The sequence below is a fragment of the Mobula birostris genome, chromosome 15 (assembly GCF_030028105.1).
Source record: "Mobula birostris isolate sMobBir1 chromosome 15, sMobBir1.hap1, whole genome shotgun sequence".
NCBI classification, from domain to species: Eukaryota; Metazoa; Chordata; class Chondrichthyes; order Myliobatiformes; family Myliobatidae; genus Mobula; species Mobula birostris.
This window is the reverse complement of record NC_092384.1, coordinates 36,882,917-36,900,378: the sequence shown is the minus strand read 5'-3', so window position 1 is coordinate 36,900,378 and position 17,462 is coordinate 36,882,917. Positions and strand designations below refer to the sequence as shown.

General features: G+C 36.6%; 1 protein-coding gene across 1 annotated transcript in view; it reads left to right on the top strand.

Moving 5' to 3' along the window:
• nkd1 (NKD inhibitor of WNT signaling pathway 1) overlaps positions 1 to 16,360 on the top strand; it is a 98,319-nt gene extending 81,959 nt beyond the window's left edge. The window contains exons 6-10 of the mRNA XM_072279162.1: positions 2,498 to 2,593; positions 7,260 to 7,407; positions 9,092 to 9,176; positions 11,396 to 11,526; positions 13,320 to 16,360. Coding sequence (XP_072135263.1) covers positions 2,498 to 2,593; positions 7,260 to 7,407; positions 9,092 to 9,176; positions 11,396 to 11,526; positions 13,320 to 13,909 — 1,050 coding nt within the window. The 3' untranslated portion in view covers positions 13,910 to 16,360. The remainder of the gene's footprint in view (positions 1 to 2,497; positions 2,594 to 7,259; positions 7,408 to 9,091; positions 9,177 to 11,395; positions 11,527 to 13,319) is intronic.
• Positions 16,361 to 17,462: the final 1,102 nt, after the last annotated feature.

Here is a 17,462-nt window from a genome sequence, read left to right as displayed (position 1 = left end):
GTGGAATTTTGACATATAGACTAAGAAAGCCACATGCATAATCTTTAGTATTTACAAGCTAGATAGTGAAAAATCAGCCATGATCATTGTTTAGTTGTCGCTGCTGGATTGTGTGTGCGCATGTGTCTGCGCGTGCGTGTATGCATACGTGTGTGTGTGTGTGTGTGTGTGTGTGTGTATACATGTGCGTGTGTACAAGCACAGAATCAGAAGGGACTGGAAGATAGTGATGATAAACCTGAGGCACTTCAAACACAATTTCATTGTGGAGCTTCTGAGAATGATCATCACTGAGGCCACAGACTGGAATAACTGGGGTTATTGAGGCCACGGAATGGAATAACTGGGGTGATTGCCTCCCAGCTCAGTTCTTTGGAATGCTTGGACCTTGACTGTTGCAGGCTCAGATCCACATTGGAATAGGCTTTGGTCACTTATCCCCTCTGGTCTATTCCACATTCAGTGATTTGCTGTCAGTGATGTGAATGTGCCTTTGACTCATTTCCCTTAATCAATCCATTAAAGTCATATTAAAATGAATAATTGATTCAACATCAGTTGCTGCTTTTCCTGATAATCTCTGAACCATTCAACTGTAGGTATGTAGATAAGAAAAACAATGATTTCCATTACTATGCTCCTTGAACTAAGTGCTTCATAGTAGTATTATTAAACAGAGTACCTGAGTCACATTTCTGGGCAGATAAACAAAAGTTTTAAGGTCATCATGAAAGAAAAAAAGCCAAAAGGTTCAGGAGAGGAAATTGCATGAGTCAAGATCTCAGCAGCTGAAAGTTTTACTGTGTGTGGTGAACAGATTAAGTTCAAGGTTTAGAATTTGAAAATGGTCCAGTCTTGGAATGTAATAGTGTTGGAGGAAATGGTACAGGTTTGGTGGGAATGCTGCCATGGTGGAAATTTTTTTTTAAAAATGGACATTGCAATTATAGGTTAATAGGTATAGGCAATGGGTAAGTGAAGTGGTGTGAATCCAAACATGCATTTTAGATTACCCCATGTGAATATAGAGCATAAAGGGAAAGGTTGGTTGTAGTAATGAATGACCTGTTTCAGCTAGTTATCAGGCATAAAGTTGATGTTGATGGCCATGGGATAAATTTTGCTATGGGAGCTTAAAGTGAAAGCTTTGGACATTCTAATTGTTTGTTGGGAAAATATCTGTCCCAACAATACTGAGTGTGAGGCAAGCTGCCAGGAATTTCGGATACAGTAAAGAGTCATGAGAGTTTATGGAAAGGTGTCATTGGCATACGTGTAGAAATAGATGTTGCATTTTAAGATAAAGCTGAAAGATGAGAAGTAGGAAAGGTCAATTATAGATTGTGGAGTAAGTCAGAAGTAATAATTTTAGAAGCGGATTAAAACTATCACAGCTGGTTCTCCATTTTAAATTGGGAACCTAGGAATGGAACAAGCGACAAGTTGTCAAATCCAGCCTGACAGTAGTGGGGAGGCAATAACATAATGTGCTGTGGTCAATTTTGTCAATGACCACAGGTAGTTTGAGGAAGATGTGCAGAGATAGATCGGTTTTGTTATAAAGCAAGATATCATTTATATTTCCTTTCAGAGCCTTCTCAGTGATAAAATGAGATCAGAATTGGAGGTATTCAAACAAAAAATTTCAGATAAAGTGAGAGGTGATGACATTTCAGGAATGTTGCAGGGAAAAGTGACATATGTGATAGAGAAATGTCTGGTAAGGCTAGACATCATTCATTCTCTAACCAGCAGAAATAATTTCTCAACTACATCCATCAGCAATTAACATCATTTTTGGAAATTTCTCAAAAACCTAGATAATGGAGAACAGAGCTCTTTTATAGTGGCCACTCTATCATGTCATAAACTTCCGTGTTTAGCAGTGGGAGATGAGTCTGGTCTAATCTGAAATAGTTCTGTTAATTTGTACATTATATAATTCCAGCAAAAATGCAGTGAATTGAGAGTAGGAGTTTGTCAACAGTTACATAGCTTAATCATGTAATATAGCATATGTCAAATTTCATTCCACCTGAGTCACTTTTGGAAATGGAGAATACCACTATTTGAATGTGAAGACACCACTATATTACATGTGAATTTCTGGCACTTCAGCACACTGTATGAAATAACACGTGTTTCATTTTGATATTTGCATTACTTATATAAAATTGCTGAGTATGTGATACAGATTTTTAAATGGAATTAACCATATACCTTTCATTTCATAGATAAGCAGTAAATTTATTGTAAGTCAGTTATTGTTAATCAGGAATCAATGCATACATTGGTGAATGTGAATAATTATTTTTGATATTGCAATTTATTTGTATGAGATTATATCAACTCTAAAGGTATCTATTTGGCATTGATTCAAGTGAATTGTTAGGATAATGCCTTCTCTCAAAGTTTCCAATTTGGTGACTATTGTAGTGCAGAATTGTCAAGACTTTGTGCTGAAAGTCTCAAGTAGCCCTTGCATTGCATTTTACAGGAGTTGGAATGTGATGTATCCGTAGAAGATGACAACAGGCAGGAGTGGACATTCACTCTGTATGACTTCGATAACAATGGAAAAGTCACCCGTGAGGTAATATAACCAAATAATAATCGGCTTTATATTTTGTTGCATTTCAAAAAGATATATTTAAATAATTGTTTGTCTTAAAACATTTCTGTTTCAATTGAATACGAATTGTAAAGTAGCATACTTCAATGTGATTGAAACTTTTGACAACTATAAAATGCATCATGAGCAGATCATTGCAATGAATGGTTGTTTGAATTACTGAGTACTCACACAGAGACTTGTTTCATTCAGGATAGATTGTTATTGGTTTATAGCTGTAACGGATCATTGTGAATTCAATACACAGAGTCTGCTGATGTTCACAGGAGGCTTTGGTTCAGACAGTACTTAGTAGATATCTTCCTTTGTTTAACATTTATGAGCATTGGAGAATGATTTGTTCATCTACAACTTGGTCATTTCTTGATAATCTAGGGGTATGTATGACTGCTGAGTGTATACTGATATTCAGTTCCTAATAGATACTGAGTTTTAAATTTCTGTACATTATTTGGGGAATTAATTTTAAAACTCCACATTTTCCTCCTTTTGTGCTATTGCAGCTAAATCATGTTGCTTCATGAGGGAGGAAAGCCTCTGTTTGCCTATGTTTGCACATATTTATTTCATTTGAAAAGTTCTGGTGGAACTGCATGTGTTGATATTTAGGTTAGAAATAATTATCACCATAACAATATTTCTGGTGAAATGGAGCAGAAATACCATCAAGCTTATCTTTTACAGGTCATAAAAACCCAGTGAAAATATCCCAGATGATCATAGATTTATAATGCTTGGAAATAAATTAACTATGTAAAATAATAAAAGATTTCATATTTCACTGTAGTTATTGGGTCCAATCTGTTATATTGACCTGGGCCAAATTGAATGTGACAGGACAGTTAGTCACTATCAGTCTACATTGTATGTAGCAACTTATCTCTGGCAACAGAGGAAGACTCTGGATATGCAGATGTTTTTTAGCTGGTTCTTTCAGCTCAGCTTCTCTTAAATATGTGAGACCACCTGCTGGAAGCAGAGGGAGCTCTTAGTAGGTTTCAGTAGACACTATAGTGAAGCTGTAGCTCTTAGCATGCCTAACTCAGATTGGAACCAAGAGCTCTACATAGGAGATGGCAAAATTAATTCATTAATATTTAAACAAGTAGGATGAAAGAATAATTTGTTCCATGTAATTAATCAGAAATGACTGAATAGCAGAGCAGACTTGATTGGCTTAATTCTGCTCCTTTCTTTTATCATCTTATAAGTAAGATCTTATTAATGTCCAATATTTTCTATTGAGCCACTAAAACCTTATTGATAATGTTTTATTATTTCTGAACAAATTTGTTGAAGAGGTTCTTAAACTTGTTTAAAACTATTTGTGAGCTACATGCAGATTTACTGTTTGTGATTCAAATTTGCCATAACATGTAAAAGTAAATTTTATTTAAAAGGTGTCATGAAAACAGTCCTATATAACTTTTTTTGCTCTGCTTTTGTACTGATAGAAATTAATTTCAGTAAGGCGTCCATCTAGAAATCACAGTGTATAAAGAATTAAGATTTGTCATCACATTCCCATTTATGGTTGAGCATTCATTTACAGTTGCATTTGATCCAAAAGATTTATTTAAATTACAGCTTTTCTTTTAACTAATACATTACGCCCCCACATAATTGGAGATTTGTGACTTTATAATGAATGAGTGTATTGCAATTTTCTATAATGTGAATCTTTGACAAATATTGACAAAATATTTTGCATTTCTGTTCATTTAGTTTTCTTACAACATACGTTCAGTAAAAGTGAATCTTTTGGTAGTGATTTGTGAATTCCATAGGAATGAATTTCCATTACCTGGCCATAACACTAGGGTGCACTGTATTTAATTACGAAACAGATGTTAGAAGAATGAAGCTGTCAAAATTTATGTACTGGAAGAGTAATTAGGAATTAGTATCAATGCAGATTACTTGTAAATTATTGGTAATGCTAACCTTTGTCAGCTCCCAATAAAACCTATTTTTATCATTATTTGTGTTTATTAGAAAATAAATTAGCAAACATTATGGATTAAAAATTGCAGAGTAATCTCACTATTATTGTGCTTCACTCAAAGGCCCAGCTGATTGTTTTTTGGTCAACTGAGAGCTATTAATTATTTTCACAGGGATCTCAGTTAAAATAAATGGAAATTAAAATTACAAACTATATAAATTTCATGAAAAATATTTTGCAGACTGCTTAAAGCGATTTAAAACTTTTTGTTGCTGGAATTGTCTGGTGATTTGTATGTGACGGCAGTGTAATTTGTAGTATAAATAAAAAGCTTGTAAACGAAGAATGTACTTAAACACAGAGGAAGTCTTGTTTGTATTTCTATTACATTAATAAATCAAGAGTTGATATTGCACTGACTATGAATTAAATTGTTCCAGCTAGGAAAGCCTTGGCCCTATCTCATTTGTAGAATGTTCTTATGGATAAGCAGTACTAAAAATTTTCTTTCTTGTGTTTTTGGATTATATAGATTATCGTAGAGGGATCAAATAATTATTCCACTAGTTTGGTTATGGTGCTACTTGCATTTAAAAAATATACTCCAATTCCAATTTTATGTTTACTATTCAGGGCCTGTGAAATATTTGCAGTACTTAAATCTAATTGCAGGTACAGTGGATTCCGGTTAATTGGGTCATTGGTTGATCAGGACGGCTGCTTATTTGGGATAAATTTTAGAAAACTAAAACTAATCAAGAAAACAGTTGGGATTCTCTTCATTTATTTTGGTCACTCTGCTACTTAATTGGGGGCAGGAGACTGTTGCCAAACAGTTTCCAACTAGCTTCATTTGCGTGCACTTGCATAGCTGTTAGACACTAACACCGTACCTAGAGTGAACAGTTCTTAAATAGTGTCAGATGTGTGTTTGTGCTCAAAGCGCAGTGATTTTGTCAAGAAATAAGCTGTAAAGTATTCCAGAACTGCTGACGTGCCAGAAATTGAAACAATTTCAGTATGCTAACTAACACGTTAGGAAATGCAAGGAATTTTAAGGTATCGACAATCATCTTGAATATTATAATGAAAATGAAGATTTGAAGAATGCAATTATCAAAAACATTGTATGAAGGCTGTCCATTATTTGCACTAGCTGTCTGTGCTGATTTTGTTCATATGCAGTCAATCAAAAGAACCTGGGAGCATACACAGGATCAACTTCTCTATCGATATTTATTAGGAAGTAGTACAGTTTTATAGATTTATAGTATTGGTAGTGTTCTAATTTGGTCTGTAGTTCATTGAAATACATAATTTGTCACAGTTAAATGGTAGTTTGCCTACTTCATACTTTTAAAACTATTTCTATGAAACTGGCTAATTGGTGCAGACGCTTCATTGGGTCAAAATGTTCTGGTCCTGATGTATCCCAATTAACTGGAATCCACCGTATTTGAAAACAGATATGGGAATGAATAGCACTCGTGATAGAATTGTTCAAGAGGCCGTATTCCCTGCTCGCCGCAAGCATTCTGTGACAGATCTGGTGCTGCCAACCTTCTCACGATCAATCAATGTAATAAATATTTAGCCACAGATCTTAATTTCTGCTTGAGGATTGAGGCACATATCATGGATTGCTAAATGGAAATTTTGGTTTTAATTTTGAAGAAAATTTTGGGTCCAGAACTGAGAGACCTGCAATCTCAAATCTTAAAACATACCATAAGGGAATGTTTCAGTGATTTTTCCAAAATCTATTTATTACATCAAATCAAATCTTTGCCTCAGAATTTCTAAAGTCTTGTACTCCCTATCTTCTTGTTTTTATCCAGCCTTCCTTTTGTGTTTTCCCCATCCTTCACCATCTTTCCTCATTGTTTATAGTTCCACAGTTGAAAGCAGCCCCACATATTGCACACAAATTACTGTTGCATTGTGAATGGGGTTAGTCACTGCCAGTACATGACAGCGAATTCTGATCCTAGAGGAATTTATTTGGTAGTTCCTATATAGTAATGTTAAAATTGTTTTGAATGACTTTCTTGATTTTTCTTCGAACTGGTTTCTGATTTTGCAATATTTGTCAACCAGACAACTTTGTGCACAATTTGATTGTCTGCTATCGTCCATCATCCATTACAGTGGGATAGCATTTACATTGCTGATATATTAATAGCCCAAACACAGCAGCTTTCCAGCAATGGATTCTACTTTGCACTGCAACTTTAGTGAAATGTTATTGGTAATAATATCTGCTTGCATGTGCTTTTAATGAAGTAGTTTGTGACCTTGAAATGAGTTGCACAGGATATGAGCATGGTGTGATCTTGCTCATAAAAGATTCTTCTCTGATTGACAATCTCCTTCCAAGTGGCCAATTTGAAAATGAGTTGAAATACTGCTACGTAAAATAAGGAGATTGATTTCATCCAGTCATACTACATTGTCAGGTTTGACAATATTTGCATTCATAGTGTCCCAAATATTAAGCTATAACAAATGAAATCATCCATTTTTTTCCTCCTTGTACCAATTTCAACAAATACTTAAATATATTTTAGTCACACAAGCTACTGTGCATAAGAAAATATTTGAAAATTTATTATTTACCATACTGTAATTTGGGCAACCTTATTGCTAAGAATACTAAAGTGTTTTTGCTTAATACTTTTGCAGGATATCACTAGTCTTCTGCATACTATCTACGAAGTAGTAGATGCATCTGTGAACCACTCTGCAAGTAGCAGTAAAACACTGCGGGTAAAGCTGACTGTGACGCCTGATGCAAACCAGAAGAAGAAAGGCAATCAAGCATGCCAGGCCGGTAAGTGAAAGACCTTTATACCAGGCAAAATATTTGTAAGTGATGCAAACACGGAAATGTTGAAAGCAGTCAAAACATCAGGCAGCATCTGTGAAAAGAGTGATGAGTATTGTACAAAATCATGAGGGAGATGGAGATGACAAATATGCACACTTTTTTCAAGCAAAAAGGGCATCACCAACAAGAGATTATGGGCTTAAGATGAAGGGGAAAGGAATTAAGAGGGAACTTTGGAGCAACTTCTTTACACAGTGGCTGGTATTTAGATGAAAGGAGCTGCCAGAGGAAGTGGTTGGGGCAGATAAAATAAGAATATTTAAATGTCATTTGGACAGGTGCATAGATTGGAAAGGTTTAAAAGGGTATAGGCCAAATGTTGGCAAATGAGGTGAGTTTAGATGAGCATCTTGGTTAGTATGGACAAGTTGGGCCAAAGGGCCTGTTTCTGTGCTGTACTATTCTTACCTCTCCGTGACTCAGGATTAAAATTTCAGGTTGTAGATCCTTACTGGGTGTTTCCAATGTTTTCTGTTCTATTTCAAATTTCCAACACCTGATATATTTTGATATTCATTAATTATAACTGTTAATAGATAAAAAGATCTATCTTTTTGGTAAATCAAAATAAAATTACTTTAACTGGTAGTCAGAACATTGTGAAGATTGAGGTTTCTGCACTGAGGTTTGAAGTCCAATATACAGGGCTCTGATTTAACTCTGGTGCGCGTGTGTGTGCGCGCGCGCGCGTGTCGGGGGGGGGGGACTGTGGATTGGGTGGGTGGAATGCACCGAAATGTTTGTTGCTTTGAATTTCCCGCCTTGATGTTTAAAGAGACTATTTGATCAATCAAAGCGGGAGATTGGAACATATACAATTAAATAAACTGGTTACAAAATTTCAAGGGATACTGATGGAATAGAAGGGAGGTTTCTTACTATGTCTGTCTGCAGCAAGCATAATACCATACTGTACTAATGAAGAACAGCATCATGCTCAAAATAAGGGAAAAGTGCTGAGAAGGAGATTTGTGTTCTTCTTTTCAGGCATTAACGGTATTCCCTTTCCAGTAATTGGAAGTAGGGCTAATGTATTTCATTTGCAGAGAAACTTAAAGATTGTGGACATAGTGAACCCTTGATTATTTGGTAGTGCACAGGCACAGATGGAATGCATCCAACAGCACAAGGAAACGAGAGGAGAAGTTCAGGGAATTGTGGCTGATTTTTCTTTTTGAAGCTCATTAAGATTGGAAATCACTTACATTCTATTTCTTGGAATAAAAGCAAGAAACCTGACCTCTAGATTTATAGGCCTATCAACCTGGTCGGAAACGCATTGGAGTCTATCATAAGGAAAGCCATTTAAATGCACTTAATGAATAACAGCAATGACTTTGAACAGGAGGTCATTTTGTGCAAATCAAATTCCTTTGAAGGCATAACTGAGTTAGTTTAGAATATTTTTATACATGATATTTATTGATCTTACATGGCATATTACAATATTCAGAGTAGATAAATAACTGGGACAAATTTATGACATGCCTCTAAGCCTTCATTCCATTTTAACATCAGTATTTACAATTTTAATTTTGAATTGTGTTGCTTGTGAGAATCTGTACAACTCAGAACTCCACCTCCCCACCCAAAAATTTAATGTACTCCCTTTTCTCCTCCTCCTCAGATGTTAGCAGCCCATGGCAAAAAGCTGATAATAAATGTGTGGAGGAATCAAAGAATACAGAGAAGAAAACTCGCACTCCTCTCAGGTAAACCAATGTTCTGAACCTTTAAAAAAAAACAAACAAGTGCCAATTAGATTCTTCCTGTGTGTTTAGTACCGATTTTTTAAAAATTTCCTGTCCTTAAAACTATTAAAGGGATCAGTGATCCTTTTTCCACATCTTGCTGTAAGTCATCTAAGCCTTACAAATGAGATCATGTAAAGGTACGTAATTGCAAAGACTCCCATTGTGGAGTGACCCAGGACACTCTGCATTACTTTAGAAGTGTAACCGGCTACTTCCCAGTAGGGAGATTGTTTACCATAAGACATAGGAGCAGAATTAGGCCATCTGGCCCTCGTGTCTGCTCCGCCATTTAATCATGGCTGATCCTTTTTTTTTCTCCTCCTCAACCCTAATTCCCGGCCTTCTCCCCGTAACCTTTGATGCCATGTCCAATTAAGAATCTAACAATTTCTGTCTTAAATACACCCAACAACCTGGCCTCCACAGCTGCACATGGCAATAAATTCCACAAGTTCACCACCCTTTGGTTAAAAAAGTTTATCTACATCTCTGTTTTGAAAGGTGCCCCTCTATCCTGAGGCTGTGCCCTTTTCTCCTAGACTCTCCCACCATGGGAAACATCTTTTCCACATCTACTCGGTTTAGGCCTTTCAACATTCGAAAGGTTTCAATGAGATCCCCCGCCCCCCCCCCCCATCTTTCTGAATTCCAGCGAGTACAGACCCAAAGCCATCAAGCTTTCCTCATATGTTAACCCTTTCATTCCTGGAATCAATATACATATCTTGATTTCCAGTTTTTAAAATACATTAAATGTTGTTCCATACACGGTGCTCCTTTTGGAACAATGCTGGAGAAGATTGAGTATGTTGTTCTTGGAAGAACTGTCATTGGGCAGAGCCAGCATCATTAGGTGCACGTAAGCACAGTGCAGGCATGGGACTCCACCCTGGCAAATTCCAAACTTTTATCTTCTAAACTTTACACCCAGCTTCATTATATCCATCATTCCCTTTACCAATGTCCCACCACTCCCTACATGACTGGCCTTTCCTTATCCAGTCCTTTCCTTTCATGCTGAAAAGGTTCTTCCCACCCCACCCCCACCCCTCCATTAAGCTAATAATTTTTACTCTCTCTCCAGTCTCCACTCTCACTGCACTCCTATCTATCTGCCCAAAATCTTACCTGTTCATTATCCACTCACCCACTGTTCATCTTGCTGGGGACCCAGTTCAGGTCAGTGATCCACACTCCAGACTCCAATCCTGGCCTTTGACCAGTATCCCTGGCCTACTACTTTGTTTATTCTATCCGAATGCAACTAAGTCTTGACCCATCACCCCCAGGTATCTATCATTGCCATCTCTCTCTCACTGCTGACAGCCTCAGTCTTGGGTAAGACCCAACAAAATGCTGGAGGAACTCAGCAGGCCAGGCAGCATCTATGGAAAAGAGTGCAATCTACATTTCGGGCCAAAACCCTTCGGCAGGACTGGAGAAAAAAGCTGAGAAGTAGATTTAAAAGGTGGGGGGAGGGGAGAGAGAAGCACAAGGTGATGGGCGAAACCTGGAGGGGGCGGGGTGATGAAGTAAAGAGCTGGGAAGTTGATTGGCAAAAGGGACAAAAGGCCGTGAAAGAAAGAAAAGGGAAAATGTGGGAGGAGCACCAGAGGGAGCCGATGGGTGGGCAAGGAGATAAGGTGAGAGAGGGAAAAGGGGATGGGAAATGGTGAAGCGGGGTTGGGGGAGCCACTGGAAGTTTGACAAATTGATGTTCATGCTATCAGATTGGAGGCTACCCAAATGGAATATAAGTTGTTGTTCCTCCAACCTAAGTGTGGCCTCATCACGACAGTGGAGGAGGACATGCATGGACATATTGGAATGGGAAGTGGAATTAAAATGGGTGGCCACTGGAAGATCCCGCTTTTTTGGGTCTTAGGTGACACCTCTCCAGTCATGGGGAATGCAGCTCTCGTTCACTGTGGGCCTGGAAGATACAACAACTAGAGAGACGCCTGGTGTGGCCTGCAATGACTATATTGTCACTGAGGTTTCTAGGAAGATTATTCTGGAGCATTATATAGTTTTAAAGAGCATTACTTCTTCACAATTAAGCAGGAGCCTAAGATTAACTGGGTATGTTGGAGTTTGAAGTAGAACTTACCTAATACTGCATTTTGATTGAATGCAAAGGATTGTATTAATCATAAGTAATTTCCTCTTCTTCTCAGACGTCACAATAGTGACCAGCATCCTCAGCAGGATAGCTGCCATCAACACTGTGTTGATGAGAACACAGAAAGGAGAAACCACTATCTTGACTTGGCAGGGATAGAAAACTACACCTCAAAATTTGGACCAGGTATGTTGGGACAGTCTAGTCCTTGAATTACTTTTGCATGTACTAGTGTTGTCACTCTTTATTTGCTCTCCTAAAATTCTTATATCCAGTGGATTCTGGTTAATTGGGACCAGTACATTTTGGCCCAAATAAGCAACTGCCCCAATTAGTAGAAATTTTATGGAAACAGTTAAAAAGGTATAAAAAAAGACAAACTGCTGTTTAACTGAGTAACAAATTATGGATTTAAGTAAAATACAGAACATATTATAGATCCTTATAGTTATCGTTGGAGGAATTCCTCCAGTGTATGCTGTTATATTCTTTTTGATTGACTGTAAATAAACAAAATCAATGTAGACCTACTGTAGATACTGGACTATCTTCATACGGCGCTTTTGATGATTGCATTCTCCAAATCTTCATTTTCATTGCAACATTCAAAGTGATTGTTGATACTTCCAAATTCTTCATAGTTTCTAACTTATTGAAGTCGTAAAATCATCTCAATTTTCATTCCCAGCTGTCTTTGGCATCTCTAAGCCTCGATGCTTGAAACCACAGTGAGAAAAACTGTTTTGAATTGTGTTACTGGTTATTTCTTGCCAACTATCAGTGACAAAAATCACCACATTTTGAACACAAACACATGCAACTAACACTATATAAAAACTACTCGTTCTGAGTTCAGTGTAAATTCTAACAGTGACACAAGTGCCCGGGACTGACACTAGTTAGAAACTGTACAGCAATAGTCTCACCCCAATAAAGTGGCATGGTATCCCAAAGAACCTAAGGGAATCTGGCTATTTTCTCAATTAGTTTTTGTTCTTTAAAAGTTGTGCCAAATAATCAGCTGCCCTGATTATCCAATGACCTAATTAACTGGAATTAACTGTATTTGTATATCATCTAAACTCTGCAGCCTTGATGATAGAAGTTAGTTCCACAAGAAAAATTAGGGTTAATATATGATAATTAAATAGAGAGTGAATATTTGGTATTTTCCTCAGGGTAGACCATTGGAGGTGAAGACTTCATTAAGTTTGCTGCCTGGTGGCAAAGCTACATGCATTCTTTGAAAGAATAGTTTTTAATGTCAGCCAATAGAATTCATCAGCTGTTGTTGATTAGGGAAATGTCTATTCCATTTCAATCAAAGTCATTAATCATTCTGTGGCTGGTTTCTGTCACTAAATGAGCATCCATTTCCAACTCTGCTGCTTTTTTAGTGCAAGGGGGACAGAGCGGCTTGAAATAAACTGCTGAGGACAGCTGTGAATGCAGAGAGAGTCCTGGAAAATCTGCAGCCCATGTTATCTCCCCATCTTCAGCCATGTCTCCATTTTACTCGTTCGCTCTCTGCATTTTCTCTCTCTTTCACCACCAAAGTCTCAGTGTTAAACCTGGAACCTTCCTAATTTATGTGACCCTTTTTTTTAAAGTGAATGTGATTAGTAACATTTATATAAGAAGTTGGTTAGTGACATTGAATATTTAGAGATGGGATATGGAAGCAAATCTCTGTTGCAGTTTGGATATTCTGCCAGGATGTATCAGACAAAAGAATATATTCTGTAAATTGCATGCTCCGTATTGTCAGCACTGGGAATTACAAAGAACACCTCCATGAAAAGGATTTCAGAGAAATGCTCATCAGAGGGTTTGGAGTAAACCAGATGAATAAAAAACTGAAAACAGAACACACACACAAAACAGGGGAAAAAAAACATTTCAAAGTTGATTCAAGTTCAATACCAGTGATATAACAACTTTACTTGAGATACAGACTAATGCAAATGTTTATCTTGCAGGGTTACCTCCTGTGGCTTCTAGAAAAGAAAATCCTGTGAAGATTTCTCATCAAACCAGATCTCGCTCCCATGAACCTGAAGTCATGTACGGTCACCACAGGAGGTCTCAAACCATCGATCCAGGATACAGTCATCTTAGCCATTCTTCATACAACAGGATGATGGAATTGCAGCAAAGACTACGCAATCAGGACATCGGCAAGCACTTAGTTAAATCTCCCAAAACTCTGGGCAAAGATACACTGGTGGCTGGAGCAGCTGGGAAGGTTGGAAAGAACAAGATCTCGCAGAGCCCTTATATGCCAATGACCTCTACCCCTGTAGCCACAGGCACGAATATTCCATGTCTACCCATGCAACTCAGTCAGCAGCATCAACAGAACCATAAAAAACACAAGCAGAGGGCTAAAGATAGTCACCAAGTGTACAAAGCCTTCCAGTCTTCTTCTAGAGTGATAGAACAGGAGCATGTGAGGGATTTGCCATCGTTCCTGCTGTATGAAGGGCATGTTGGTCGATTTGTTCAGAGACATGAACACCATCACCATCACGAACATCATCACCACTACCATCATTTCTACCAGACATGAGCAGAGCACGACAGGGTATTCAACAGGAACTTAAAACCACAGCATCCAATTTGAAGAGGAGTTTTATGACTGGATTTTGTGACCACTGATCTATACAGTATTGTTAATGTTAATTATAAAATGAGCAGTGAAAGCTAATGACATGAAGTGAAACTAAAAGACTTCTGAACAGCTGGCTACCTCTAGTTTTAATTCAGATTTTATTTTCTTTAACCTATTAATTGAGTCACGGGGGGTTTTACTGTTCTGAATACATGTAACTTTTTCATGTTGTCCAGACTTTCTGTGATATATTTTCTGTATTAAGATTCACATTAACCACACTTGCCAACTCTTCAGTTAATATAGGTCTGTACTGTAAATTCTTCTTTCTTGGCTGAAATTTTTGTTGCAACCTTTTGAGAGGAAGCCTGAAGACGGGGAGATGAAGCACTGTTCGGTGTTCTGAGAAATTGATTCCATTATTGATGCAACTTTTCTCAGTTTATCTGGTTGCTTACATTCAGTGATTTCTGAAATATTATTGATTGAATGTTTTTCAGCTGTGCTTTTGGAATACCCAAAACAATGGTGTATCGCCCAGATTAACCTTATTTTATCTGTATATTTGCATTGAGTGAATTGAATAGCCAGTACTGTGGATGTAATTTCCAAACTTCCTCTGCCAGTATGTTTACTTTAGTGCAGATCAGAGGTTTACCATCAAATTTTGGGTGGTGTAATTTATGTGTTTGACTTTGCTTAAAGTGCAAAGCGTGAGAGTTGCATACATATGCAAGTAAATCCCAATATTGTTCACAAACTCTGTCAGTCTGTTGCCATCAAATAGAAAAGCTTTAGTTAACTATAGTGGTAAACCCTGTATGATGTGACTGAGTAACACAGAAGGTCGGACACCCTTTATACATTTCAGAGAAGTTGGCAAGTATATACTCTATCTCAGGTGCATTTTCTCTTAAAACTGTGGTTTGAATATATATTTTTTGGAAACGTTTGCCTGTTGGTGATGGTAGACTTCTTTGTGAAAATCGGGACATAGTGTATCCATTACGATTTTTTGAAGTTGTGTCTCTGAAAGTTATTGAAATAGCATTGGACTTGATCAGGGGAAGATATCCTACCCACAGTGGTGACTTGCTGAATTCTGTCATGAGTCAGATGTGATGAGTCTGTTGCACAAATGGAAGGAGGTCTGGAGTGAATGAGATATCCTGGTTATTCTATGGTTGGCGCTTTGAGCTCTACTACAAAGAAATTCTAAATCACTACATGCTGCTGCTAACGATTAAGTATCCAGCCCTATTCACTCAGCAATAAATGTATCATTTCAAATGATAATTTTAAGTCTAGGAATAGGATAGTAATAAGCTTTGGTTGTTACCAGACAAGAAATGTAAGAGAAAAATCAGATTTGGTCTTTTATTTCAGTGAAAGTTTAGTTGATCTTACTCATGGTTTTGCATTTTAAATTTAAAATTGTCATGTATCTAACTATAATGAGAAGCAAATTGTAAAATCTATTGCATTAATTAATATAATCAAAGTTCTTTGCTTTTAAATCGTGTAATAAACTTTCACTACTGGAAGTTGGTGATATATTTCTATTGATTATTTAACATGGAGGGCTGGCTTTGTTGCCGACAGTTCAGACAACAATTGTATACTGATTAACACATATTGAAATATATGTCTTACCCAAAGTTTCAAAGTTATCAAGAGGTACATTGCTGTGTGAATTGGACTTTATTTCACACCTGTGAAACATATAGGCATGAAAGACAAATGCCTTGAACAATTTTATCATTGCTCATGGACCATAGAAGAACATGTTTAAGATTGTATTGTTTTATTTACAACATCAATCTCGAAGAAAACGTTATGAATGCTTTTTCAGATTCTTTTCAGATTTATGAAGAAATTAGAAGCCACAAAACTTGTTTCATTTATTTGGACTTAGACAGAGTTGAATCTTGTTAGGTATGTTAAGAGTGCTGCTTGTTTAGCAGTCCTTCCCTTCTAAATATACTTTGTATTTATGGAATATATATTGGACTGAAAAATCACACGTCTGCTAAGCATATTGGCTTTTTGTGTCCTAGTGTTTTAATTAGTAACCCTGTGTTATCAAAGTTTAATGCAATCATGACTCCATCATTAATATATCTTACACATTTGTGTACATTCCCAATGTATAATATTTTCTGACAGCCATGTATAAGAACAGTATTTAAATTTAAATCTGTATTGAGTACATATTGTACCACTCAGTTGTAAATCTACTTGTGTGACACAGTTCATAATGTTCCATTCTGAAAGCACGTTTTTGCAGTATCCTTAATTGAATATATCTTCCAGTATTTTGTATAGTATATATGGATGGTTTTGACTAAATGCTTTATTTATTTAATAGTAAAACTGTGCCAACAGAAACCCCTTTTCATTAAAGATAAACTAGTTAATTATATTAAAAAAATCTGTGTCCTTGAGACTAATTATTTTACGAAGTTCACAGTACCTCACTGTAGGAACTAATAGTTTCTGATTTGTTTCCCTGTGTTTTTGACAAATATGCAAATTCTCACTCACTGATATATTCTATGAACTTCATGTATCATTGCATGCACAGTCAGGTTTAGAAAGTTGAGTTATTCATCAAAGTAATAAAAAAACTAGAAAACCTGGAGGGAGGGGATGTTAATTCAATTAAAAATAAGAACTGAGTATCCTTACTTATATTCCATGATTGTTACAATTTGGTGGATAGTTATTACATTCTAATGCTAGATGGCAAATTTAAAATATTTTAACTATCTCTTCACGTAAGAAATAAACAGAACAACGTGTAAATATTATGGGATGAAATACTAAAGTTCTTTTGATTCCAAAGTACAGTCATTTGTTTCAATAGAATACCTAAAGTTATGTTCGGATTTTGTTTACAGGAATGTAATATGTAAAAATAAGTGGTAATAAATTTTCCTTTACATCTGAGTGCTTTAATGCTTAATAAAGTTGGGCTATCCGCTCATTTTAATACACCATGAGCTTTAATGTGGGGGGTCAGAAATTAATTATATGAGGGACAAGTTTTTCACACGGAGACTGGTGGTTATATGGAACAGAGGAGGTGATAGAAATAGAACATTTAAAACACATTTGGACAGGTACTTTGATAGGACAGGAGTAGAGGGGTCTACTGTAGGCCAAGTGCAGGTAAGTGGGATTGACATTGATAGGCATCACATTGGCATGAACAATTGGGCAGAAGGGCCTGTACTAGCCATGCTTATGAGGCTACTACAATCACAAGATTAAGAATTCAATACTTAAATATCAAGAGCACACATTAAAATATAAAACTTAAATACTCTTGTTAACAAATATTTCTAACCCCTGTTCCTGTGTCTGGGATGTTTTTTTTTTTGACTATTTTATCAAATGTTAATAACCTTCAGAAAGAATGGCTGCTGGGTTTACTGAGACTGAAAGCAAAACAAAAGGTAAATTACTATTATGTAGTACAAGAGGAAAAGAAAGACTTTTTTTGTCAATT